Source organism: Coregonus clupeaformis, chromosome 27, assembly GCF_020615455.1.
Source record: "Coregonus clupeaformis isolate EN_2021a chromosome 27, ASM2061545v1, whole genome shotgun sequence".
NCBI lineage: Eukaryota > Metazoa > Chordata > Actinopteri > Salmoniformes > Salmonidae > Coregonus > Coregonus clupeaformis.
The window spans coordinates 26160888-26186783 of record NC_059218.1 but is presented as its reverse complement, the minus strand read 5'-3'; the positions used below and the strand labels follow the sequence as shown (position 1 = coordinate 26186783).

Below are 25896 nucleotides of genomic sequence, written 5' to 3'. Positions count from 1 at the left end.
ATGATGGTTTGTAGATTATGTATTCATGTAAACTAAGTGAGATTTAGAATGTATTTTCTTTTAGAGCAGATTAAAGGTTTACAGGTTGAATTAACCAATAGGGGATGGTTAGGGAAGCCCTAAGAAGTAATATACAGTACCAGTCAAAAGTTTGGACACACCTACTCATTCAAAGCTTTTTCTTTATTTTTACTATTTTCTACATTGTAGAATAATAGTGAAGACATCAAAACAATGAAATAACACATATGGAATCATGTTGTAACCAAAAAAGTGTTAAACAAATCAAAATGTATTTTAGATTTTAGATTCTTCAAAGTAGCCACCCTTTGCCTTGATAACAGCTTTGCACACTCTTGGCATTCTCTCAACCAGCTTCATGAGGAATGCTTTTCCAACAGTCTTGAAGGAGTTCCCACATATGCTGAGCACTTGTTGGCTGCTTTTCCTTCACTCTGCGGTCCAACTCATCCCAAACCATCTCAATTGGGTTGAGGTCGGGTGATTGTGGAGGCCAGGTCATCTGATGCAGCACTGCATCACTATCCTTGGTCAAATATCCCTTACACAACCTGGAGGTGTGTTCTGGGTCATTGTCCTGTTGAAAAACAAATGATAGTGCCACTAAGCGCAAACCAGATGGGATGGCGTATTGCTGCAGAATGCTGTGGTAGCCATGCTGGTTAAGTGTGCCTTGAACTCTAAATAAATCACTGTCAGTGTCACCAGCAAAGTACCCCCACACCATCACACCTCCTCCTCCATGCTTCACAGTGGGAACCACACATGCAGAGATCATCCATTCACCTACTCTGCGTCTCACAAAGACACGGCGGTTGGAACCAGAAATCTCAAATTTGGACACATCAGACCAAAGGACAGATTTCCACCGGTCTAATGTCAATTGCTCGTGTTTCTTGGCCTAAGCAAGTCTCTTCTTATTATTGGTGTCCTTTAGTAGTGGTTTCTTTGCAGCAATTCGACCATGAAGCCCTGAACAGTTGATGTTGAGATGTGTCTGTTACTTGAACTCTGTGAAGCATTTATTTGGGCTGCAATCTGAGGTGCAGTTAACTCTAATAAACTTGTCCTCTGCAGCAGAGGTAACTCTGGGTATTCCTTTCCTGTGGCGGTCCGCATGAGAGCCAGTATCATCATAGAGCTTGATGGTTTTTACGACTGCACTTGAAGAAACTTTCAAAGTTCTTGAAATATCCAGATTAACTGACCTTCATGTCTTAAAGTAATGATGGACTGTCATTTTCCTTTGCTTATTTGAGCTGTTCTTGCCATAATATGGACTTGGTCTTTTACCAAATAGGGCTATCTTCTGTATACCACCCCTACCTTGTCACAACACAACTGATTGGCTCAAACGCATTAAGAAGGAAATAAATTCCACAAATTAACTTTTAACAAGGCACACCTGTTAATTGAAATGCATTCCAGGTGACTAACTCATGAAGCTGTTTGAGAGTATGCCAAGAGTGTGCAAAGCTGTCATCAAGGCAAAGAGTGGCTATTTGAAGAATCTAAAATCTAAAATATATTTTGATTTGTTTAACACTTTTTTTGGTTACTACATGATTCCATATCTGTTATTTCATAGTTTTGAAGTCTTCACTATTATTCTATAATGTAGAAAATAGTAAAAATAAAAAAAAAGCCTTGAATGAGTCGGTGTGTCCAAACCTTTGACTGGTACTGTACATGTACACATACAGTATATAGAAAAACAGGGCCTGGTATCTACAGAATCTGTAGCAATGTTATTAAGAGAAGATGTATTCTTAAAGTCTCTACGGGTCCGTGACCTGAACATACAGTAGAATATACCCAGTGTGTTTTTCCAATGCAATGTCCTTGCTACATTCCACACCTGCCAAGGCACACATATGTGACACTCAGGGTCAGCATACTGTATGGTTGGACATTCCTACAGATGTAGGATTTTAATTTGAGCCAGTTTGCTACAGCAGGAAAATAATCCTGCAGCAACAGGAAATGTGAATTATTATGTGGATTATAATTTATGGACATTTTTGTAGGGATTGATACATTTTTCGTTAAGGAAAATCAAGTCTGAAATTTAAAAGTGGAAATTACAAACTTCAAACCTCAAATACACTACAAGTTGTACATTTCTCCTGCAACGGGGGATCAAATTAAGATCCTACATCTGTTTGTGATGGGTGTCTATTTCTGAGTGAGGGTTATCACTAGTTACCACAGCCACAAAGTGGCTATTTCGTAAAAAATCATAAAAACAAAAAGTAGCTTTTTGGTCTTCATTTAAGGTTAGGGGTTAGGCATAAGGTTAGCAGTGTGGTTAAGGTTAGGGTTAGGTTCAAAATCAGATTTTAAGAACAGAAATTGTAGAAATAGGCAAGGTTTAGCGATAATTATGACTTTGTGGCTCTGGTAACTAGTGACAAACCCTGAGTGAGGGAGGGCAGCGTGTGATGGGTTTTCGGACCATCTGCACGTGTTTGTATGGTGTGTGTGTGTGTGTGCGCGTTTGTGCATGTGTACATCATGTGTGTGCCTGTTTATGCGTGTCAGAAAGTGTGAACGTGTTTGTATGTCTGTTTATGTGTGTGTGTGTGTGCATGCATGCATGTGCATGTGCATGTTTCTGTGCCTGTATGTGAGCAGTCCAATCTCACCTGCGTAGCTCATGTAGTTGTTGTACGGTGTGTTAGTAAAGTGGCGACGCCCGCAGGTGTCGTTGCCAGGCTCAGGGTCTCTGCAGTGCTTGTACTTGGGCGTGGGGTTAGTGTCTTCACACAGATCTCCTGTCTCCAATGAGGGCTCAGTCTCCAGACATGCATCGTTACACGACTCAATCTCTGAGATCCCCCGGAACACGTGGTACAGCCCGAGACTGTGGCCGATCTCATGGATCATGGTGTGGTTGTGACCAAATGTGCCGTAGAAGGAGGGGTTCAGAACAATGCCACCTACAAATGGAGCGCAGACACAGACAAACACCTATTCACACTAGAAAGTACTGGAAGCTGGAGTGGGATTGAGACAATGCATTATTCATCGACCCACACAGCTTCATTATCACCTTCCTCCCTGTCAGAGCGGAGGTAGAGAGACTGCAATTACTCCCAATCAACAATGTGGGGCTGTTGAGAGGAGGAGTGTGTGTGTGTGTCTGTGTGTCTGTGTGTGAGTGTGTGTGTGTGTGGGTACGTGTGCTTGTCTGTCTTTACCCAAATGTGTTAGGGCTTCTTTGTCCCACGGCCAAGTGGCGACTCCAGCCAGGTCTTCATCAGACGAGTTGGCAAAGAAGACATTCAGGTGAGTGGAGCCATCCAGATTCAGGATCTCTTTCAGCTCCTTTACATCCAAATAGGCTCTGGAGACCAGAGAGAGAGACGGAAAGAGAGAGAGAGAGATTTAAACAATGTACTGTAGTTCCTAGGAACGAGAGCCAGTTCATTTTACATCACAATAGTGCCTGGGAGCAAAGACTTCAGATTTACAATGGGCCCTGGAGCAAAGTTATTTCCTATTTCTGAAGAAGAATTAGAACATTTCTGACAACAATAGACCCTTAAGAAAATAGGTAGCGAGATCATTTCAGAATAGAACAAGTCCTGGAGCTGAGACAGACTTCAGGTCAGATTGAGAGAGAATTTAGGTAGGTAGTCTAGAGCCCAGCGGAGCAGGTCTGATTGAGATGTGTTTACTGTGCTTGGCTAATACTATGCTAGAGGTGGACAGGGAATATCATATGAGAACACATAATCCACACCATGAAACTGTCAGTCCCCTTCTTTCTACCCATGTCAAAAGCCCTTATTCAATAGCCAAGCTCTTGGTCTTGGCAAATCCTATTGACAAGATCAGTGAAGTATTGAAGGAGAGAGTAATATGTTGCAAATGTGAGTTTTTTCAGCCCCATAGTTGTCAGCTGTTTTTGCGAAGACAGACAGTCGTGTTACACACACAGGGCAACTGGAGGTGAACTGAAAAACATCACTCTCTAATCTATCATCACAAATTAGACTGACAAACATGCAGTGGAACAAGTTACATTTCACGTTTTGATCCAATTTTACCCTTATTTCACCCATGTTAGAGTTTCTTGTGTGTAAGAATCACAAAATAAACACCTTTTATAATGTCTGGTTCTAAACAATGGCATTATAGACGACCAGCCAAAGGGCCCCAGAAAACCATTTATATCTGCAGGGGGAGACGATGGCAGAAAACTGACCTGCTATATTTTATGTAATTACATGAACGATTTATTCGAGAGAGCCCTAGCTGCTTCACATGGCTAGTAAAGCAAGTCTGGAACCAACAGGACCCTGAATAGCTTCTACCCCCAAGCCATAAGACTGCTAAATAGTTAGTTAAACAGTTAACCAATAGCTACCAGGACTATCTGTATTGACCTTTTTTGCACTAACTCTTTTGACTCATCACATACGCTGCTGCTACTCTTTATTATCTATCCTGTTGCCTAGTCACTTTACCCCTACCTATATGTACATACTGTATCTACCTCAATTACCTCACACCTCTGCGCATCGACTCGGTACTGGTGCCCTGTGTATATAGGCAAGTTATCGTTACTCATTGTGTATTTATTTCTTGTGTAATTATTTTTCTATTATTTCAAACATTTTCTCACCGCATTGTTGGGAAGGACCCGTAAGTAAGCATTTTACTGTTAGTCTACACCTGTTGTTAACGAAGCAGGTGACAAATAACATTTGATTTGATTTGCAAAGCGAAGACGAGGAGGGGAGGTCTCAGACTCAGGGAGAGAATCCATTAGTGGGGAAGGAGGGCAACGGATCACGAGGGTGAAGTGGGCAGCCATAAACGTGACAAATAAACATGACAAATGAGGACATCGTAAAAGGAAGAAGATGAAAAAAAAGTGCCAGAAAAAGTTGCAGTAAAAACCATTGGTGCCAGGCCGGTCAAGGTACAGTACAGTATATCATCCTCCTTAGTGGATAAAAATATAGGCTTGCTACCACCCATAGCGCTGGAGGAGTGGACACTGGAGTGTCATAAAGTATAATTGAAGTGACTGATCGTGGCAGATGACATGTTAGGATATGGTTTGTTAAGCTTTGGGACAGAATAATGAAGGCTTTATAAGAGGTTGGGCACAGCCAAGTGATGCAGATTGGGGAAGAACATGTTGTTATGGCACACCACAGCTGTTAGAGTGTGGTACAGGAGGACAAGCTGTACCCTTCTGCTCCCTCTGACGTCAATGGACATAATTTACAAAAGATCTGTAGATACATCTGATCAAGGATTTCACATATCAATAACTGGACCGTCTCCCAGCAATGTAAAAAAAAAACGAGTTCTTCAGGGGCTGGTCAAGTATGTCAGTATTGTTAATTGAAGTACTGTATGCACTTGAACTGTTTCACAACCCCCTGCTGCTGTTGATCTGGCTCTTCTAGAATAACTTCCCTCCGCTCCTTCAGAAAAAAGTCATCTCTGCACAGATCCAGGACCAGTAGGTGAGGAAGGATAAGGATGCTGTGTTAGTTTAGTTCCTGTCACAGGGTCTGGGCCAGGTATGTTTAGAATAAAGGGGTGGCGTAGTGGAAAAGTCCTGCTTGGCCTATGGGAGAACAGAGGCGGGCACAGGGCCCTATGGAGAGCACATGATATAAGGTCCTTCTCCCTAATAATTTCAGGAATTTCATTATTTCCTCTGAAAATATTTGTCCGGCTTTTTGGCCGCAATGCATGAGGGGGGAAAAGGCTCAGACGGTTTAATGGCGAGATGAGTAAGTCAGCGACAGATAAAATCAGAACTACTGTAGATCAGAAACCATCTAATCTGAGTTCAATTAGGTTTAATGCACAGGCTCCATTACAACAACCCAACGCACATCAGATGTGGACTGGATGGACGGATGCAGGCTGTGGCCTTGGCCGGCGCACAAACAGCATGACTGCATGAAAACAGGCCAGGCTGCATGTGTGTCTGTCGAGTTGCATGGATTTGCACTCTTCTGTGTATATAAATATGTGATCAGCTTTGTAGGAACGTAATTGACTGCTTGATGTAATGGGAGTCTGTTGAGAAAGGGGAGAGAGCAGTGGCTGTCTGATACCACTTTAGCCAGTGTCGCCCCTGGGTGTGAGTATGCCGGTCTTGGGCCTGTCATGTGATTGACTTTGTCTCTCTCCCTCTCTAACACTCTCTCTCACTTTCCCTGTCTCTCCCCCTCTCTCTTTTGCGTTCTCCCTCCCTCCGGTTCTTCCTCTTTCCATCCGCCCTCTCTCCCTTCCCTGGCCCCAAGTCCCTTCTCTAAGGATGTCCTGTCTCTGGTATAACCCAAATTAGGACCTGTGGGTCAGTCTCACCCCCCTCAGCGCTCCTCTCCCCTCATCGCTTATCCTTAACCCTTACCCTTCATCCTCTATCCCTCACCCCTTGCCCCTCGTCTTGCACTTTCATAAGGGATGAGCCACACGGGAGAGACAAAATGTTCCATTCATTTGAACACTCCACTTTTCATGCATGCCCTGGGAAGAGAATCTAGATTTTAGAAAGAGAGAGAGAGAGAGAGAGAGAGAGAGAGAGAGAGAGAGAGAGAGAGAAAAAAGGAGGAAAATATAACTTCATTAAATTCAGACGTCAGCGGGCATCTGTTCTGGGGCAGTCCACGGTGCGATGAGCGCTCAAACTGCCATGTTAATGCTTTTATATCTGATACATATTAAATGGAGGATTATGACTTCATCCATTTACACCCATATATAATTCATATAAGCCCATAAATTTGCCTCGTATACATATGTCTGGGGCTGCTGAGTGTGAAATGCTGTGGTGAGTTGGCAGCCTCACAGCCAAGAACACTTTTAAATCGGTGGGCCCCTCAGCTCTCCTGTCATCGGCTCGGTCAACACCACAGATCCTAAAGCCATCATTTATCCTTTATTACCACACTCATGCTATTTTTCTCCATCAATATTTTGTGTTTTTTCCCCTTCCAAGGAGGACACAACGTACATAAGACCAAGTGTTAACACTCGGATTTCAAAGGTTGGACACCCGAGCTAGACAACTGGGACTTCCACAGTTCCAGAGTTCCACTACAGTACTGAGAATATAGGGCAGCGCGTAGAAACATATAATTTCCAGTGCTTGTAGTTCTTCCATTTATATCAAGTTGACACTCTTAATAGTGTTGGTGGTGTGTCCATATAGTGGTCCTCTGTAGCTCAACTGGTAGAGCACGGCGCTTGTAACGCCAAGGTAGTGGGTTCGATCCCCGGGACCACCCATACACAAAAATGTATGCACGCATGACTGTAAGTCGCTTTGGATAAAAGCGTCTGCTAAATGGCATATTATTATTATTATTTATTATTATATACCAACCAATCATGACCTTGAACTGGGGTTTCAGAGGTGGTGGGACAGCCTTCAAAATGTGTTGGCATTCTCAGGTAAATTTCAACATGACAGTTTTCCATGTAACTGCCACTGTATGACATTTCTGTACCATCTCACCCATGTAAATTATAATCAACTCCTGATTAGGAGTTTTTCCAAATAAAATCAACTCCTGTTGTTGTCTTCTGACTGGTCGCTTATACAATGTCTTAATCTATGGTGGCGATAGTAATAACAGTACTTCAACTGTCTTTCCTAACTCTTCAGTTGAGGTAGATGGAAAAGGCCCCTCTTAAACTTTTACTCAACACCTCTCCGCCCCCCTCCCTGATCCCAATGACCCCATTGATGTCCATCACCCCCTTCTGTGGCCCACCGTCCCTACCTCACCCCACCTCAGCATCCCACCCAGTACCGGCTGATGAAATGTGGGGTGACGAACACACAGAGTGCAGGTGAACTCAGTCTGGGCCGGGGTCAACCAACCAACAGGTGCATTTACAAGGGAGTTACGACTTTCAAGGGAAAGTACTAAGAGCCAGTTTTACGCCCTAGCCACTCCATTAGGGTGAAACCATTAACATGGGCCTGGTTTATGGGCTGCAGGGCTTAGGGTTTAGAAGACAGACTGTAAAGCACCCAACTCAATGGTCCTGGGAGAATACACTCATTGAGAAAGACAGGAGGGTAGTGGGCTGGTGGCTGTGTGTGTGTGTGTATGTGTGTGTGTGTGTGTATGTGTGTGTGTGTGTGTGTGTGTGTGTGTGTGTGTGTGTGTGTGTGTGTGTGTGTGTGTGTGTGTGTGTGTGTGTGTGTGTGTGTGTGTGTGTGTGTGTGTGTGTGTGTGTGTGTGTGTGTGTGTGTGTGTGTGTGTGTGTGTGTGTGTGGCCATTAACCTGCCACTGTGCCGGGGAGAGAGACAGTGACACGCAGAGAGGCCAAGCGGGAACAAATTGTCCTTCACCCCTGACGAAGCTGGGCCAGAGGCGTAACGGTCTCCTTTCTCACCCTGTGTAGATCCTGTGCAACAGGTAGGTCAGTAAATCTAGATAGAACCATTTACGTGGAAGGAAGGAAATGTCTATAGGATGTAGCATATTGGGATTGTGTGTTATATATGTGGAATTCAACTGAGTTGAGATCGAATGTCTCTTTAGTGTTTGTTTCAAACACAAGCATTCGCTTATTTTTCTAAGTGAGCTGTCAGTGTCCAGACCATGTTTTCCTCTTACTCCCTGCAAAGGATACTTACTGTTGTTTTACCTCAGATATTCACATACCGGTAAGCACAGTACCAGACATAAGTAAGAATGTCATCCCATGAAAAATATTGGCATAACCGTAAAACAGCACAACAACAAAGGCCTGTGAAAACAATGAAAAATATTTCCTTCGGCGCGAGGGGAGTGTTAAGTATTATTACTGGTATTTCCAGAGGAACCTCTGTCTGTGGAATGCAGAGATGAGTAGCTAGCGCAAGAGGCCTACCATGGTCCCCTGCTAGCCAGATTCCTAAACACGCTAAGTGGTAACAGGCATGAGGGTTACAAAAATAAACGCAGGACCTCACAGCCATTCTTCCCTTGCGTATGTAGCGCGTTGTTCATCCAGAATTCCACAATTAAGGAGGAATGTTGAATAATGTTTGTAGTGTGGCCCTCCACGAGGCCCTCTACACATACCACAATCAAACCAAAATAAGCACTTGGGGAGCTTCTCTTTATCAACATAAGAATTCTCTCTCTCTCTTTCTTCATCTCTCTCAATCTCTCTTTCCCCACTTTCAACAGCCCATATTTCATATGTCTGCAGGGATATTTCAATGGTAGGGACTGTAAGTGTGTGCCAATAGCTGATTTCTAAGAGAAGCCATCTTGGCTGACTGTTGATGAATGACTTTGTAATGATGACTGAAACGGAGGGGAGGGAAGAGATGGCAAACCCACCTGCTTTTTCTTTCTGATGTCGCCTCACACAAAGTTGTTTAGCAGCCGTTTGAAATACAGAGAGAGTGCCAGCGAGACAGTGCTTCCAGGCCTGAGCAATGAGCATGATAGAAAACAGCCTAGTGCCTTGATTCTGGCTGCATCAGAAAGACACAAATAATCCCCACAATAACCCTATTTGGAGCTTTTTTCACCCCCCTCTCTTTAGTATGACGGCGTCCAAAAACATTTACGAGCATCTGACATTGGTCGATTTTTTTTCCAGGCAGCGAGAGAACTTCAAGACCACAAGGACCCCCTACAACTGCCACAAAATGTCTCCGGCCTCTGTGTTTGAGTGTCACGCCTGCCAAGAAAAACCCAATCCTTTACTACTGGAGCACCTCAAGGTCCATGACAAAAAGCAGTTCCAGAGAGAACCAGAGACTGTTTTTCTCACTGCTGCTCAGTCATCCTCTGTGGCACAGAGTAGGAATCCTGCAGATACTGGCAGGTACTAGAGCAGTGGAGGCCTCCGCATCTCCTCCCAGTAACTCTATCAAACTGTTCCTCGCCACAAGCCTGCAGTACTCAAACTTCAAAATGATTTTCTGAGGTAAAACATTTCTATGATTTTCCTGTAACATTCTTTCCGAGGCTTAAAGAGAAGACGGCACAGAGAAGTAACGGCCAAGGGAGATATACTTCCCCTGCAAAAATGTATCTCGGATGTTTCCTGGATAGGGTAGTCCTACGCTGAAATGCGTCCCTACTGCCGCTAGCAAAGTGATGCTGGTCACTCTCCTCTGACCTCTAATTACACCTTCTGGTCTTTCTAGAGTGTAATTGTTTCCTATCTCACTTGTTTCCAATCAATCTAGCTTAATTAGGGCAGCAGAGGATAGACGGAGAGGAGCGAGGGAGAAAATACGTTGAAAAATGAAGAGAGAAAAGATCCGTCTGGGCTCTTCCCAGGGACACTACAGTGTGTTTCCTTGGTTTGCCCCCCCCAAGTGTGGGACGCTGATTGAGTCTGTCTTAAAGCCAGATTGGACTAGCGGCCACAGAGGACACCCTGCTGGGCCACACACACCGCCGGGAGGAGAGTTACACTCTGCTCACAGAGGGTCAGCCAGGAGACAGTGGAACTGACAGACTGTGTATCAAAACCTCACATCAGTGTCCTGACTGACTGTGTAATGAGCAGATGTGTGCAGTTATGTGTCACTCCAGACAGTGTGTATGTATGACAACATCAAGGACAGTGGATCACAGCATTGAAAAATAACAGTGTTGGTGAGGGTAGCATGCACAGAATGCCATGTCAGGAACATATATATAGTACTTGATACTACTTACAATTGAACAATTTTCAGACACATAACTGTTGACTAGACCCTGACAAATGGGCAAATCCTAACTTGAAGATCAAATGTATATGCAAATCTCCCTTTGACATCATTTCATGGTTTGTGAGAAACCTTGACTCCAACTTTGGAGCCAGGCTATATCTTTGTTTAGGACTCATCAAGCATTGACAAAGAGAAAGACAAAGACAGAGAGCTGACCTGTGTGGAGAGGAGCGGTTGAAGCAGGTCTTGGTCACGTCCGTCACATTGGGGTTACAGCAGTCTCCGTTGTCGTAGAAGAAGTTGTCCCAATTACACTCGGGGTCGCACACCCCGTTGCCCTGCTTGGACTGAGGGCAGTGGCTGCGGTGCCTGATACAGTCGCCCGCGTCTAAACCCGTCAGCGTGTGGTTGCACTCTGGGTCGCACGCCTCATCACCCACCTTGCTGATGTCACAGTTGGCCAGGACCAGACGGTGGCGCAGCGAGGAGTTGGTGACGTTGTGGACGCTCAGCTCCCAGGTGATGTTATAGACGGCGAAGGCATTGTTGAGTTGCTGGTGCTGCAGGTGGATCTGACGAGGCGTGACGGTGGGCCAGCGCCGAGAGTCGTCCCACACGTTGACTACGCGGTAACGCACCGTCTTGGACTTCCGGAAAGTCCAGGTGTGGTTGTAGTTGGTCACCACTTCCACGTTGTCGCAGACAGTTTGACCACAGGGCGGGGGTTCAAGAGTGGTGTCCAGGGACCCTCCAGTTCCACTTTCTCCTACCCCTCCTCCAGCCTGCCCCACCCTGCTGCTGCTACCCTCCTCTGGCTGGGGGAAGCTCCCATCCTTCACCGTCAGCCACTTCCGGGCAGGGTGTTCAAAGTTCTCCCGGATCACCAGCTGAGGCGCATCTTGAAGATTCTCGTGACCCTGCATGTCCCTGATTATTTGCCTCTGTCCCCGGGCCTCCCTCCACAGACTTACTCTCTCCACGGCCCCCCGGTAGTTATGGTTCAGAGCGTTCCCGCCCACCATCAGCACCTTGCACTTCTTGGTCAGATGGCTGAAGACGTTGCCCGACTGTTCACGGCTGACGCCCACCTGTGCGCCGTTGACGTAGAGCTTCATGTAGAGGCCGTCGTAGGTGACTGCCAGGTGGGCCCAGGTGTTGGGCAGGTAGTGGGCGTTGGAGTGGACGGAGGTGACCTTGTGGGCACGGTCCGTCTTTAGGGAGAAGAAGAAGCGTGGGTCACGGTTGCCCTGCTCGCTGGCCGCCCGGATGCCCAGCAGCCAGCCCCGGTCACTGGAGGCGTAGAAACACTTATCGTACAGACCTGGGATAGAGCAGAGAGAGAGGGACAGTCAGTTAACATTAGATTGAGAGACATAGAGAGATATGGTAAGACAAATAGAGAGACAGAGGAGAAAGGGATAGAATGAGAGAGAAAAAGAGAGAAATAAGCTTTGTATTTCAGATGTTCTTTTCTACGTCAGCAAAGAGACACCTTCATTTAATTAAAAGAGAACAACACTCAGTCAAGATAGAAAGAGACAGTGAAAGAGCGAGAGTGTTAGATAATTCACTGATCACCTCTGGTACAGCAGAGAGAGGTTGATCAACACTGAGCAGCACTGAGTTCCAGCAGTCAGGCTAACATGACAAACACATGTATTTTACTCTCTATCCAGTGGTGGAAAAAATACTCAATCATAATACTTGAGTAAAAGTAAAAGATACCTTCATAGAAAATGACTCAAGAAAAAGTGAAAGTCACCCAGTAAAGTAAAGTATCTGTTTTTAAATGTCCTTAAGTACAGTGGTGGAAAAAGTACTCAATTGTCATAGTTGAGTAAAAGTAAAAAGTAAAAGTAAATGCCATACATCAAATTCCTTAAAATAAGCAAACCAGAAGGCACAATTTTCTTGTTTTCACACTCGTACACTCAAACATAATTTACAAACACAGTATTTGTGTTTAGTGAGTCCGCAGGTTAGAGGCAGTAGGGATGACAACTCGTTATATTGATAGTTGTTTGAATTGGACCATATTGCTGTCCTGCCTGAGCATTCGAAATGTAACGAGTACTTTTGGGTATCAGGGAAAATGTACGGGAGTAAAAAGTACATATTTTCTTTAGGAATGTAGTAGAGTAAAAGTAAAAGTTGTAAAAAATTGTAACTACTAAAGTAAAGTACAGATACACAAAAATAACGACTTAAGTAATACTTCAAAGTATTTTTAGTTAGTTACTTTACACCACTATCATTTGTATTCTTAGTTTAGTCTCAGGGGCCTTATGGCTTTGGCCCTGCACCAGAGCTAGTTTTTCAGGCGTCTCCTGAACAACATCAACCTAGGAGGTCTGCTTCAAGTCACTGATAGCCAATTCTTCATGTGAATTTTGAACAGTAAAATGTATACACTGTACTGTAAAGTTTATGTCTTATAATTCATCCAACAAAATGTCAAATGCATCTGTGTGTCATGTAATCACATGCTCTCATTCATCAGATGTTAACAATATGGTACAGACATTAACAATATGGTACAGATTATGTAGTAGATCTAGTAACACGATACATTTGAAGATAGCATTGAAATAATGTCCTGGAAATTGGGTTAAGGTGCATGCAGTATTTAGCTTGGGGAGACCCATAGAAACTCTTACAAGAAAGATTTCATGAACATTGAGGCCATTTCAACATTTCGGGGGAGCCAGAAAAGGTAGTTTTCTGCAAAAGCCTTGTTATGCTAGAGGCACCTAAACAACTTTTTCCTGTTGCACTTGGAAAGCATGTCAGCTTCAGCATGGTAATGTGTTTTCACTTCTTAGGGGATCTCTGAATGCTAAATGTTTGTGTGTTTAGTGTGTGTGTGTGTGCCCTTACAAAAAGAAGAACTTCAAATTTGTATGAAGGTCACTGCCTGTTCAAGGGACAATCCTTAGTTGCTGCATTCATTTTTGAACTAATAAATTAATGATATGTACCTATCCATTCTTTAAGAATATATCGTATAAATGCCTCATGAGCTTCGTTTAACTGTTGTACCCCATCAGAACACAAAATTCAAACTTGTTTTACTCCAATGTTTGTAAACAAATTAAATGTAAGCAACCACTGTATAGCCTAAGAAAATGGTTAAAAATATAATTTTGATATCATGGATGTCTATGGATTTGAGAGCGATTTAATTTCTCCAGACCCGTCCCTCAGCTTTTTACTGAAACTGTGGCGAGGAGAACCATTTGTTAACCTTTAAATTAAGTATTGCCACATTAAACATCTTTAATAGAGTAATAGTGTTTTTATATGGTGCAATCCTCTAGTGAGTGAGTTACTTTTGTGGCATTAACATCAAGCAAAACTTCTGAAGTCGAGAACAAAATTCTTAGTATTGTAAACGAAAATAATGATATTGAAAGCAAAACATAAACCCAAAAGTAAAAAACGGCAAAACTAAATATTGCAAGGAAATAATTTCCAATTGCGAGAACAAATGAATTGTAAATGGATAAAAAAGATATATATATATATATATACAGTGGGGAGAACAAGTATTTGATACACTGCCAATTTTGCAGGTTTTCCTACTTACAAAGCATGTAGAGGTCTGTAATTTTTATCATAGGTACACTTTAACTGTGAGAGACGGAATCTAAAACAAAAATCCAGAAAATCACATTGTATGATTTTTAAGTAATTAATTTGCATTTTATTGCATGACATAAGTATTTGATACATCAGAAAAGCAGAACTTAATATTTGGTACAGAAACCTTTGTTTGCAATTACAGAGATCATACGTTTCCTGTAGGTCTTGACCAGGTTTGCACACACTGCAGCAGGGATTTTGGCCCACTCCTCCATACAGACCTTCTCCAGATCCTTCAGGTTTCGGGGCTGTCGCTGGGCAATACGGACTTTCAGCTCCCTCCAAAGATTTTCTATTGGGTTCAGGTCTGGAGACTGGCTAGGCCACTCCAGGACCTTGAGATGCTTCTTACGGAGCCACTCTTTAGTTGCCCTGGATGTGTGTTTTGGGTCATTGTCATGCTGGAAGACCCAGCCACGACCCATCAATGCTCTTACTGAGGGAAGGAGGTTGTTGGCCAAGATCTCGCAATACATGGCCCCATCCATCCTCCCCTCAATACGGTGCAGTCGTCCTGTCCCCTTTGCAGAAAAGCATCCCCAAAGAATGATGTTTCCACCTCCATGCTTCACGGTTGGGATGGTGTTCTTGGGGTTGTACTCATCCTTCTTCTTCCTCCAAACACGGCGAGTGGTGTTTAGACCAAAAAGCTCTATTTTTGTCTCATCAGACCACATTACCTTCTCCCATTCCTCCCCTGGATCATCCAGATGGTCATTGGCAAACTTCAGACGGGCCTGGACATGCGCTGGCTTGAGCACGGGGACCTTGCGTGCGCTGCAGGATTTCAATCCATGACGGCGTAGTGTGTTACTAATGGTTTTCTTTGAGACTGTGGTCCCAGCTCTCTTCAGGTCATTGACCAGGTCCTGCCGTGTAGTTCTGGGCTGATCCCTCACCTTCCTCATGATCATTGATGCCCCACGAGGTGAGATCTTGCATGGAGCCCCAGACCGAGGGTGATTGACCGTCATCTTGAACTTCTTCCATTTTCTAAAATTACGCCAACAGTTGTTGCCTTCTCACCAAGCTGCTTGCCTATTGTCCTGTAGCCCATCCCAGCCTTGTGCAGGTCTACAATTTTATCCCTGAAGTGCTTACACAGCTCTATGGTATTGGCCATTGTGGAGAGGTTGGAGTCTATTTGATTGAGTGTGTGGACAGGTGTCTTTTAAACAGGTAACGAGTTCAAACAGGTGCAGTTAATAAAGGTAATGAGTGGAGAACAGGAGGGCTTCTTAAAGAAAAACTAACAGGTCTGTGAGAGCCGGAATTCTTACTGGTTGGTAGGTGATCAAATACTTATATCATACAATAAAATGCAAATTAATTACTTAAAAATCATACACTGTGATTTTCTGGATTTTTTTTTTAGATTCCGTCTTTCACAGTTGAAGTGTACCTATGATAAAAATTACAGACCTCTACATGCTTTGTAAGTAGGAAAACCTGCAAAATTGGCAGTGTATCAAATACTTGTTCTCCCCACTGTATATATATGTTTTTATGATAATAAAATTTTCCTTGTCTTTGATTATGTTACCCTGGCCTTTGCTTTTGCTGCCTTTTTTCCAGTTGCAAGTTTTGGCACATTAATTCCAGTGACATAGCACCCTGCATCCCACTTCCCACTGCTGGTTTGTCTCTGAAGCTTAGCAGGGTTGGTTCTGGTCTGTCCCTGGATGGGAGACCAGATGTAACTGGAGGTGGTGAAAAAATTAATTAACATGTGAAATTTCACGTCTGAAAACCACGTCTAACTCATGTACACATTTTCGTGTAATTTGTTCACACGTGTCCGAAAACCACATTTATTTATAAAAAGGTTTTGTCATTTAGCAGACGCTCTTATCCAGAGCGACTTACAGTTAGTGAGTGCATACATTTTTTCACATGGGTGTGTGTATGTGTGCATACGTGTTGGAACAGTTAATGTTCTTCCCCATCCACATAATGCAGTAAAGAGATCTGCGTTGATTTCAGGGCTTTTTCAAACAAGTAGGATTGTCCAAAGCAGACAAATGCAATCCAATGCAACCCAATGCAATCCACTGTCTTTGCACGGCAAATATAGTGGGGGGGGATGGGTGTAGGTTGGGGGTACGAAGCTAACATATGGAATTGTTTTCAGATGGTCATACCATGGATCATTTAGCTATTTGATTTGGAATTTTAGGACCCCTTTAGGTATAAAAATGTATATAAAAACATTATTTGATAAAATATTAAATTTGGCATTTACTACCATAGCCCATAGAAACACATTGAATAACACATTCATAAATGGCAAAAAAGACCAGTAAAAAAATGTATCATAAGGAATAAAGTTTTGAAGTGTCTGTCCTACCCCCTTGGCATTTTTCATATTTTGTTGCCTTACAACCTGGAATTAAAATTGATTTTTTGGGGGTTTGTATAATTTGATTTACACAACATGCCTACCACTTTGAAGATGCAAAATATTTTATATTGTGAAACAAACAAGAAATAAGACAAAAAAAAACAGAACTTGAAGGCAACTTGAAGGCCATTCTTCAAGGCAAAACTGCTCCAGCTCCTTCAAGTTGGATGGGTTCCGCTGGTGTACAGCAATCTTTAAGTCATACCACAGATTCTCAACTGGATTGAGGTCTGGACTTTGACTAGGCCATTCCAAGACATTTAAATGTTTCCCCTTAAACCACTTGAGTGTTGCTTTAGCAGTATGCTTAGGGTCATTGTCCTGCTGGAAGGTGAACCTCCGCCCCAGTCTCAAATCTGGAAAACTGAAAATAATTTCTCTGTATTTAGTGCCATCCGTCATTCCTTCAAGTCTGACCAGTTTCCCAGTCCCTGCCGATGAAAAACATCCCCAGAGCATGATGCTGCCACCACCATGCTTCACTGTGGGGATGGTGTTCTCAGGGTGATGAGAGGTGTTGGGTTTGCGCCAGATATTTTCATTGATGGCCAAAAAGCTCAATTTTAGTCTCATCTGACCAGAGCACCTTCTTCAATATATTTGGGGAGTCTCCCACATGCCTTTTGGCGAACACCAAACGTGTTTGCATATTTTTTTCTTTAAGCAATGGCTTTTTTCTGGCCACTCTTCTGTAAAGCCCAGCTCTGTGGAGTGTACGGCTTAAAGTGGTCCTATGGACAGATACTCCAATCTCCGCTGTGGAGCTTTGCAGCTCCTTCAGGGTTATCTTTGGTCTCTTTGTTGCCTCTCTGATTACTGCACTCCTAGCCTGGTCCGTGAATTTTCGTGGGCGGCCCTCTCTTGGCAGGTTTGTTGATGTGCCATATTCTTTCCATTTTTTTTATAATGGATTTAATGGTGCTCCATGGGATGTTCAAAGTTTCTGATATTTTTTTATAACCCAACCCTGATCTGTACTTCTCCACAACTTTGTCTCTGACATGTTTGGAGAGCTCCTTGGTCTTCATGGTGCCGCTTGCTTGGTGGTGGCCCTTGCTTAGCGGTGTTGCAGACTCTGGGGCCTTTCAGAACAGGTGTATATCTACTGAGATCATGTGACAGATCATGTGACACTTAGATTGCACACAGGTGGACTTTATTTAACTAATTATGTGACTTCTGAAGGTAATTGGTTGCACCAGAGCTTATTTAGGTGCTTCATAGCAAAGGGGGTGAATACATATGCACGCACCACTTTTCAGTTATTAATTTTTTTGAATTTATGGAAACAAGTTATTTTTTTCATTTCACTTCACCAATTTGGACTATTTTGTGTATGCCCGTTACATGAAATCCAAATAAAAATCCATTTAAATTACAGGCTGTAATGCAACAAAATAGGAAAAACGTCAAGGGGGATGAATACTTCTGCAAGTCACTGTATATCTAGGAGATAGAAGCACGTTTTTTTGGACACATATTAAACCCTGTATTTGTGTTGACACAACACTTTCATTTGTATGTGTTACCTTCAGACGAGTCATAGAGCAAAACGGAGAACACCATCGCATTTGTGAGAGTCTTCCCTTTCCATAGAGTGGTCATGCAGGCCAAACTGTTTGGAGGCTACAGACGTTTTCATGAGAATAATGATTTTCGGGAATTCTCATGGTCTGACAAACACTGCTGTAGCTCGGCCACCTTCCACCGCAGATGAGGAAGGCCGACATAGGCGGATGCGGTGGATTGAGACGCAGCCCATGCAAAAAACTGATATCTCTAGCTTAAACTGACGGATTTTGATGCAGATGTTTTTATGATCTCACTTAGATTGATGCAGCGGTGCTTCAATAATACCCTTAAGGATTTTAACATGTTTTTAATCAGATGTACATACATACAGTAAGAGTCAGGGGGATACTCTAATGGCAAAGCCATTCAAAGAGCATAGTGGGGTTCAACGTCAAGGTCAGCCGTATTGAGTGTGACGTCCTTAGTGTTTCCACTACAGTGGAAGGAAAAAACCCTCCATCTGTCAGCTAGTGCACTCAAGGCTAAAAGGTGTTCTAAAATGTGTGTAAGGCTCCTAGTGTAAACAGCTGTCATAATTCTGCCAAGCTCAATTAATCTAATATAGTACACTTTTCCAGACCCAACCTGCTCTGTGGATGGATGGGGCACACAACACACACACAGGTATTTGCATACACACACTGACGCTACGGCTAAAAGCCATTTGTGTCAGGTTCAAAGTCAACCTTGCTTGAACTTGCCATTTGTCTTCCCCCAAGGAAAACACACTCATACAGAAAAAAGAGTGAGAAAACGTCAGAGAAATCTGATGAAAAGCAGGGAGAAAGGGAACAATGCCCTTTACGTTTGCTTTTGAAATGTTTGGGCTCTGAAAGTCGGGGAAAGGGACTTTGTGTACGGACAAAGTGAAGTGAGCGTCACACTGGGTTTTTGACATGTTGGAAGATTCCACTGATACTTTAGACTCTAAACACAATACACATCCCACAGCTGAACACCTTTTAACCCCCAGACAAATGACAGTTAATTACAAGTCAATTACATTTTGCTCTATAACTAACTTGAGACATCTTTCAACAATGTAATTAACTTCAAACCTTTTCATTACGTTTAATGATTAAAAAGAGAATCTTGTAATATGCAAATGATCTCTTATGTGTCAAACCTATACAGTAACCGACAGCTTGGGGGAAATACCATTGTAATTTCCCAGCATTTTCCAGCCATAGATTACCTCAACAGAAACCCCAAACCATCCTTAAGTTTCCTTCTACAGTCTGAAATCAAGAGATGAGCGACTACATGTAGCCCTTTGCTGTATGTCCTGTGGCTTTCCTCAAATGTATTATAAAACTATAAATCTAGAGTGAGTATTAAAGTTTAATACTCAACTATCTCATTACCCAAAGTATTTGTATGTAATCTTAGATGTTATATGTCATTAGTTATGTATCATCTCACATCTAAACCTGCAGAGCACTTAAGTGCCTCTCTGCTTTGTTATCAAATGATGCATCTGCCAACATGGGCATTTATTGTCTACAGCTGGTCATGGAAGAGACCAACTCTGATCCAATGTCTTGCTATTTATTTTCCTTTCTCTGATGTGGGACAGGCCTCCGTGACCTGGGTAAAAGGGCAAAAAGGTCAGAAGTAAAGTTCATGTCACATTATGACACAGAACATGACATGCTAATGTGTGACATGGACTGCTATCAGGATGTAAAGTGCATGGCAGCATTCAGTCAAGTTCAATTACAGTTCAAGGCTCCCCTTCCTCTTTAAATACCATCTTTGTGTAACTTTCAAAAGCGGGACGAATTGTAACAACATGTCAACATTTCACAATAGGGAGAAGACAACGTTACAGATTCTTTGACTGGAGGGTTAGCCCGAAGTGGCTACGCTAAAGCAATAACAGTCATCCTCCTTTGTAAAATGAAAGGCTGCTCAGTGACAGGTGTTGGTGGAGTGTTTGCGTATGTTTGAACGAGTGCCCAAATCAAAATCGGTCAGCCAGCTGAGTCGCAACACTGAGCTATTCCATTACCGCTACCCTGGGATCCAGTTTTAAAAGAATGCTTCCTTTTTTCCCCTTCTTTTTTGATGGTCCTTTCTACTTCCTGTGTGCGCATGCTCATTTTGTCAATGCTGTTCAAGGTCCTGAATCATGTTGTTCTGCTGGAGTCATTCTCCTGCAGTTCTATAGACCACATCTGCATTACAAATGACAACGTGTGTGTGTGTGTGTGTGTGTATGTGTGCGTGTCATACAGGGGTCAGTTTTACATCCCCAGCTGTTCTGATTATTACCAGTAAGCAGACCGCAGCGGGCACATCTCCTCATGTCAGTAGGCAGTGAGTTCTCCTGGCAAGTGCCCATCCCATAAACGCCTCTCTGTGTCTCAGAGCAAATGTTACATTCTAGCTACCACTAACAAACAGGCATTAGTAAATACACATTCTGTACACACGTCAGCAATGGTGGGCCCTACACATGTCAGCAATGCAACGTACGCACATGGTGGGCCCTACACACGTCAGCAATGCAACATAAGTACATGATGGGCCCTGAGTCTTGGAACTCTGGCTGGCTGTGTAAGTGGTTTGGACTAGGACTTCATTGAGTATTCCACCAGCCATTGTTTAAGGCCATAGAGTCAATAAATCAAATCAAATCAAATTGTATTTGTCACATGCGCCAAATACAACAGCTGTAGACCTTACCGTGAAATGCTTACTTATAAGCCATTAACCAACAATGTAGATATTTTTTATCGCAATTAAATAAGACCAGAAAATAAGACCAAAAAGGAACCACAGATGCATGTTTATCAAACAGGAGTTATCTCTGGTCCTCAAGACGTCACTTTGTTGGCACTCAGAGGTCTCACTGTGTGTGTTTTACTGTAAACAATAAGTAAATACCACAGTACTGTACTGTACTGTACTACTCGTCTCCCCTCACTTATGAAAAGGCGAGATGACAAGCTCAATAAAAAAACAACAGCAGTGTCGTGATAAAAAGCGGGGCAAAAACAACAACAAGGCTGAAACAGCTGTAGAAAACAAGCTGGGCCTGGGTCAAAACAACAGGATGGGACTGATTTAGGCCTGGGATTGTTGGGAGGTCTCAATTGGATTTAAAAGATTAGGCATCATAACATTTGCTCGATAGGGCATTTGTTCTTTTCCATCAAAAGCAAATTTTTCCAACCACACTGATCTTAACCTGACGAGAGCAAACAACAAAATGAAATGCATAAGATAGGCTAAGATGGGTATGAGGTTAATACATGTGACATCCCCTGAGCAGACTGCATGTCCCGGTCAGGCTAAGACATTTATCTGAGTCACAGAGCTCTCAATGGATTCCCTGAAGAGTTGAAATGCCAAGAGTGAATTTAATAAGGGGCTGGCTTAGGCTGCCCCCACCAACAGGCCAAATCTAGTACACACATACTGTATACACACACACACACATACACAATAGACGTACACACATGCATGCGCGCACACACACACACAGGGATGGACCAGGAGTATTAGTATTTTATTAGGATCCCCATTAGCTGTTGCCAAGGCAGCAGCTACTCTTCCTGGGGCTCAAACAGAGACAAAACATTACATCAAACAAAACATTATACACATTTACATTGCTCCATTATTACATTACAATATTACAATACTACATTACATTACTAAGAATAGAGTGTGTGAGTGTGTCTTCACAGTCCACGTTGTGCCATGAGGTGTTCTTTTATCTGTTTTTTAAATCTGATTTTACTGCTAGCTTGAGTTACCTGAGGTGGAAGACAGTTCCATGTAGTTATGGCTCTATAAAGTACTGTGCGTTTCCTAGCCTCTGTTCTGGACTTGGGGACTGTAAAGAGATCTCTGGTGGCATGTCTTGTTTGGTATGTATGAGTGTATGAGCTGTGTGTTAACTAAATGAACAGACAGTTTGATACTTTAACAGGTCAATACCTCTCACAAAGACCAGTAGTGATGCAGTCAATCTCTCCTCTACTTTGAGCCAGGAGAGATTGATATGCATATTGTTGATATTAGCACTCCTTGTAGGCCTACATTTAAGGGCCAGAAGTGCTGTTCTGTTCTGGACCAACTGTAATGTGTGTGTGTGTGTGTGTGTGTGTGTGTGTGTGTGTGTGTGTGTGTGTGTGTGTGTGTGTGTGTGTGTGTGTGTGTGTGTGTGTGTGTGTGTGTGTGTGTGTGTGTGTGTGTAAAACCCTTCGGAGTGGTAGCCTACAGTAGTATGCATCTGCACACATCTGCAATCAGTTGTGTTTGCTACGCTCCCTGTTGGCAGCCAATGGGATCGAATCTCATACAAATCGACATCAGAAGCAGTGGCACAGACACTGAAATCTATAAACAGTATATACATTGGAAGGAAATGTCGTCTAAGACTTGGCATTGTGGATTTCAGAATGACATGACTGTAGCCAGCACGGTGTCTGGTCTAGTCTGTTCGGTGCTAGCTCACAACATTCACAGGGTACGTTGTGCGTGGATGAAGCAGGCTACGGTCTCCCTCCCATCACTTTACAAAGCTGAAACCAGTCTTTAGACTGTCCTGATAAGGCCCCCCAATCCAATAGTCGGTTTCATTTTTTTATAATGTTAGAGTCACCTAATGTTATGCGCAAATGTCTAGGTTTGAGGAATCCCAGACGCAGCTAATAGCGCGTCCCTCCGCGCAATAGGGAAAACCCTGGAACTCTATTACTGTCTTGTAACCTCAGCAGCCAATACAGAAGTGTCGATTTGGGAGGCACTTTGGATTGAGGCACGGACGGTGCCCTAGACAGATCAGAATAAAAATGGATCTCTCTCACGCTCTACTTTTGCCTGCTGTGACGTGCCCACGGATTCAAAGTTTTGAGCATTACATCATAGTTTAAAATAGCCAGACGCCTCATAAAAAATACAATTTCTACGCACGATGACATCACCTGTCAATCAAGTGATGCGGTATAAATGGCAATATCGAACAACCTTGAAATAGGCTACAATTGTGATTTGAGTCCTTTTGCGCATGAGTTTAAATGAGGAACATTTCGAAAAATATACCAGGTTATTTATATTGATATAAAATGCATTCATTAAGACAGAAGATTCTATCTGAATGATCAAACCCAAGTAGGCTAATGCGTGCATCTACCCAAAATCTCTCAAAGGCTATTGCACTTTTCAAGGCATTACATCATTGGCGTGGGTCAGTTGTGAGATGAACTCACTCTCAACTCAGTTACGACTGCATGATGTTTTACTGTGACAACCCTGCATGATTTGAGCTAAAACAACATGCATGATAAAATAATAGCCTACACAGCTAAATGTGGGTCATAACATTCAATTGGTTTATTAACATCTAATTGCCCACTTTATTGCTTAATGTGTGCGAGGTAATAAAATAAACAGATTTCACACTTAACTTTTAAATTTGCTTTTGAATTTTAGGGCGCATAGACTAATAAAATCATTCCCATCATTCATTAATTTGTGTACTAAGACAGTTGTTTAGGCTACCTGCAATCACCGTAGGAGATCGTTGACCTCCCTCTGGTTTGATCCACATCTCCAGAGTAAAATTTCCTCTCGGTATCTCCACGCCCGGCTTAAGCCGAAGTTGGTCTCCCCTGCCGGTAAAATAAACAGCTTTCACCCGACCTGGAGAGTTCTCCTCTGCCTGAGAGGAGCGCCGACGCTGGCGAGGCACCCGTCGTTCCATGCCGGGCAAGGAGCGTTTGCCCCGGGGCAGACGTGTGGCACAAGCCCCTGGGAAGGTGGCTCTAGCCTCCCTGATACGCACCAAGTCCCTTTTGGATCTCCCCTTTCTCCGGACAGTCCCGCACTCTGATCCAAAACATAAGATGAGTATCACCAGGCAAGGCAGCCAGGGAAAAGTCAAAAGTTTCATTTTCAGGAGAAGAGGTGATAAAAATGTATAAAGAGCAATGAATATAAATAAATTCGATAAGTATAAAATTCGTAGGTCCACAATGCTCCTCTATAAAATCTTCCCGAGTTTCTCTTTCTGTTTTTTTTTTCTTTACAGCCGCTTGTCAAACCGTAGAATCAGTCTAAATAAACCCATGAAGCGATACTGTAATATCCCCCTTATTGGCTAATGTTAAGCCACGACCCCCTTTCCTTGCCCGCGTTTAAGCAAAAGTAAGACTCTTCTGGAGAGATTCAAGGGACACAGGAATATTTGATTCATGCAGGTGTTCCACTGTGCCTTTTCAATGGGTCTCATTAAGCCAAAGGGATGACTAATAAGTAATCAATCAGAGGGGATCCTGTTGATGATGCCCCCCATCACTCCTTGGTTGTCTGAATTAGCCTACTCGCAGAAACCCACAGTTGTCCGCCAAACGCTTGTTACACCTTTTTGTTGTTTCCTTATCCCACCCATAAAGTAAAACAGTATACAAAATACCACATTACATTCTAAATAAAAGTGATAATAAACCGACCTGTCATTATTTTATTAAAGAAAAAATAAACATTCCTTGACTTGCTTTTTGATATTCAAAAGTTGAAATGCACAAAATTATCTTGTAAAGCGAGAGATAGCTGCAAAAGTAATAAGCATCGCGATCATCATTCATTTGCCTGAAGCAGAGAGACACTTGGAGAGAGAGCCAGCACTGGGCGTCCGCTTTAAAGCAATTTCTCAAGTGTTCTTAAGAGCGAGCAAATCATGTTTCGAACGTTCCGGCCTTTTTTTTTTTTTTTTTTTGGCGAAGTGGGATGTCAGACCGGTACACACTGGCGGCAATTCCATTTCTCCATGGGACACAGTGATGGGACGCTGTTTACGGAGTTTGGAATTCGTATGTGTATCCCTCTAGCGGCTACAATTCAAACAATCCAAATGATTTTCTACAATCTTACCTGATTCTGACACAAAACAGATGTAGACTGGAAAGTGACAGGCCATCCAGCAGTTCCCTTGTTGCGGTTGGATCACATTCCTATACGATTTCCTATTTAAAATACATGAACCCAACGTTGAATATCATGTCTTATTAGCTCTTAAATGGTCAGCAGTAATCAATCAAATTGTGTAACAACCAGTAGGCTAGGCCAGGGGTCTGAAGTCAGATTTGGCAATACACAGCAAAGCCATCAAAAAACCTTACACCCAGAATTCCATTTTAATATCCAGCTTGTAGCCTACAGTAACCTATGTCTGTGGTAAAATATTGTGCATCACTAAAACAAAGCTGTTGATGTTCAGCACTCCCACCAGCAAAACTACATTGTAATGCCTCCCTAGTTGGAAATATAAATTCTCACCACATAAATTGACAGAAATGTCAAGCACCATTTCATGGCTTTTCCCAGAGACAGTCAGGAATATTAATGTTTCCCCTTTTGTCACCCTGTGGGTTCTTTGGTGTAAATGTATGCTTGGACAGCTGGACATTGCCACCTACCATAAAGTAAGAGGGAACAGACATTCAATATTTGCCTAGCACAAGCCATATAGTGTTGTGACTTTGTCGTGGCAAGATGGCCACATACTTCCTTTGTGCCTTAGGAAGGGGAAATTACATATGGTAAGAGAGAGCACAACCCTGGTAGAGGTTTTCAAGTGGACCACTAAGTGTT

General features: G+C 43.0%; 1 protein-coding gene across 3 annotated transcripts in view; it reads right to left on the bottom strand.

Moving 5' to 3' along the window:
- The window catches only part of LOC121541684 (pappalysin-1-like), a 136830-nt gene extending 112073 nt beyond the window's left edge, over positions 1 to 24757 (bottom strand). For all 3 annotated transcript variants that reach the window (XM_041850919.2, XM_041850920.2, XM_041850921.2), the window contains exons 1-4: positions 23806 to 24757; positions 10893 to 11997; positions 3222 to 3367; positions 2667 to 2960 (exon numbers count right to left, since the gene is read on the bottom strand). In XM_041850919.2, the coding sequence (XP_041706853.1) occupies positions 2667 to 2960; positions 3222 to 3367; positions 10893 to 11997; positions 23806 to 24196 (1936 nt within the window). In that variant the 5' untranslated portion in view covers positions 24197 to 24757. The remainder of the gene's footprint in view (positions 1 to 2666; positions 2961 to 3221; positions 3368 to 10892; positions 11998 to 23805) is intronic.
- Between the last annotated feature and the right edge of the window lie 1139 nt (positions 24758 to 25896).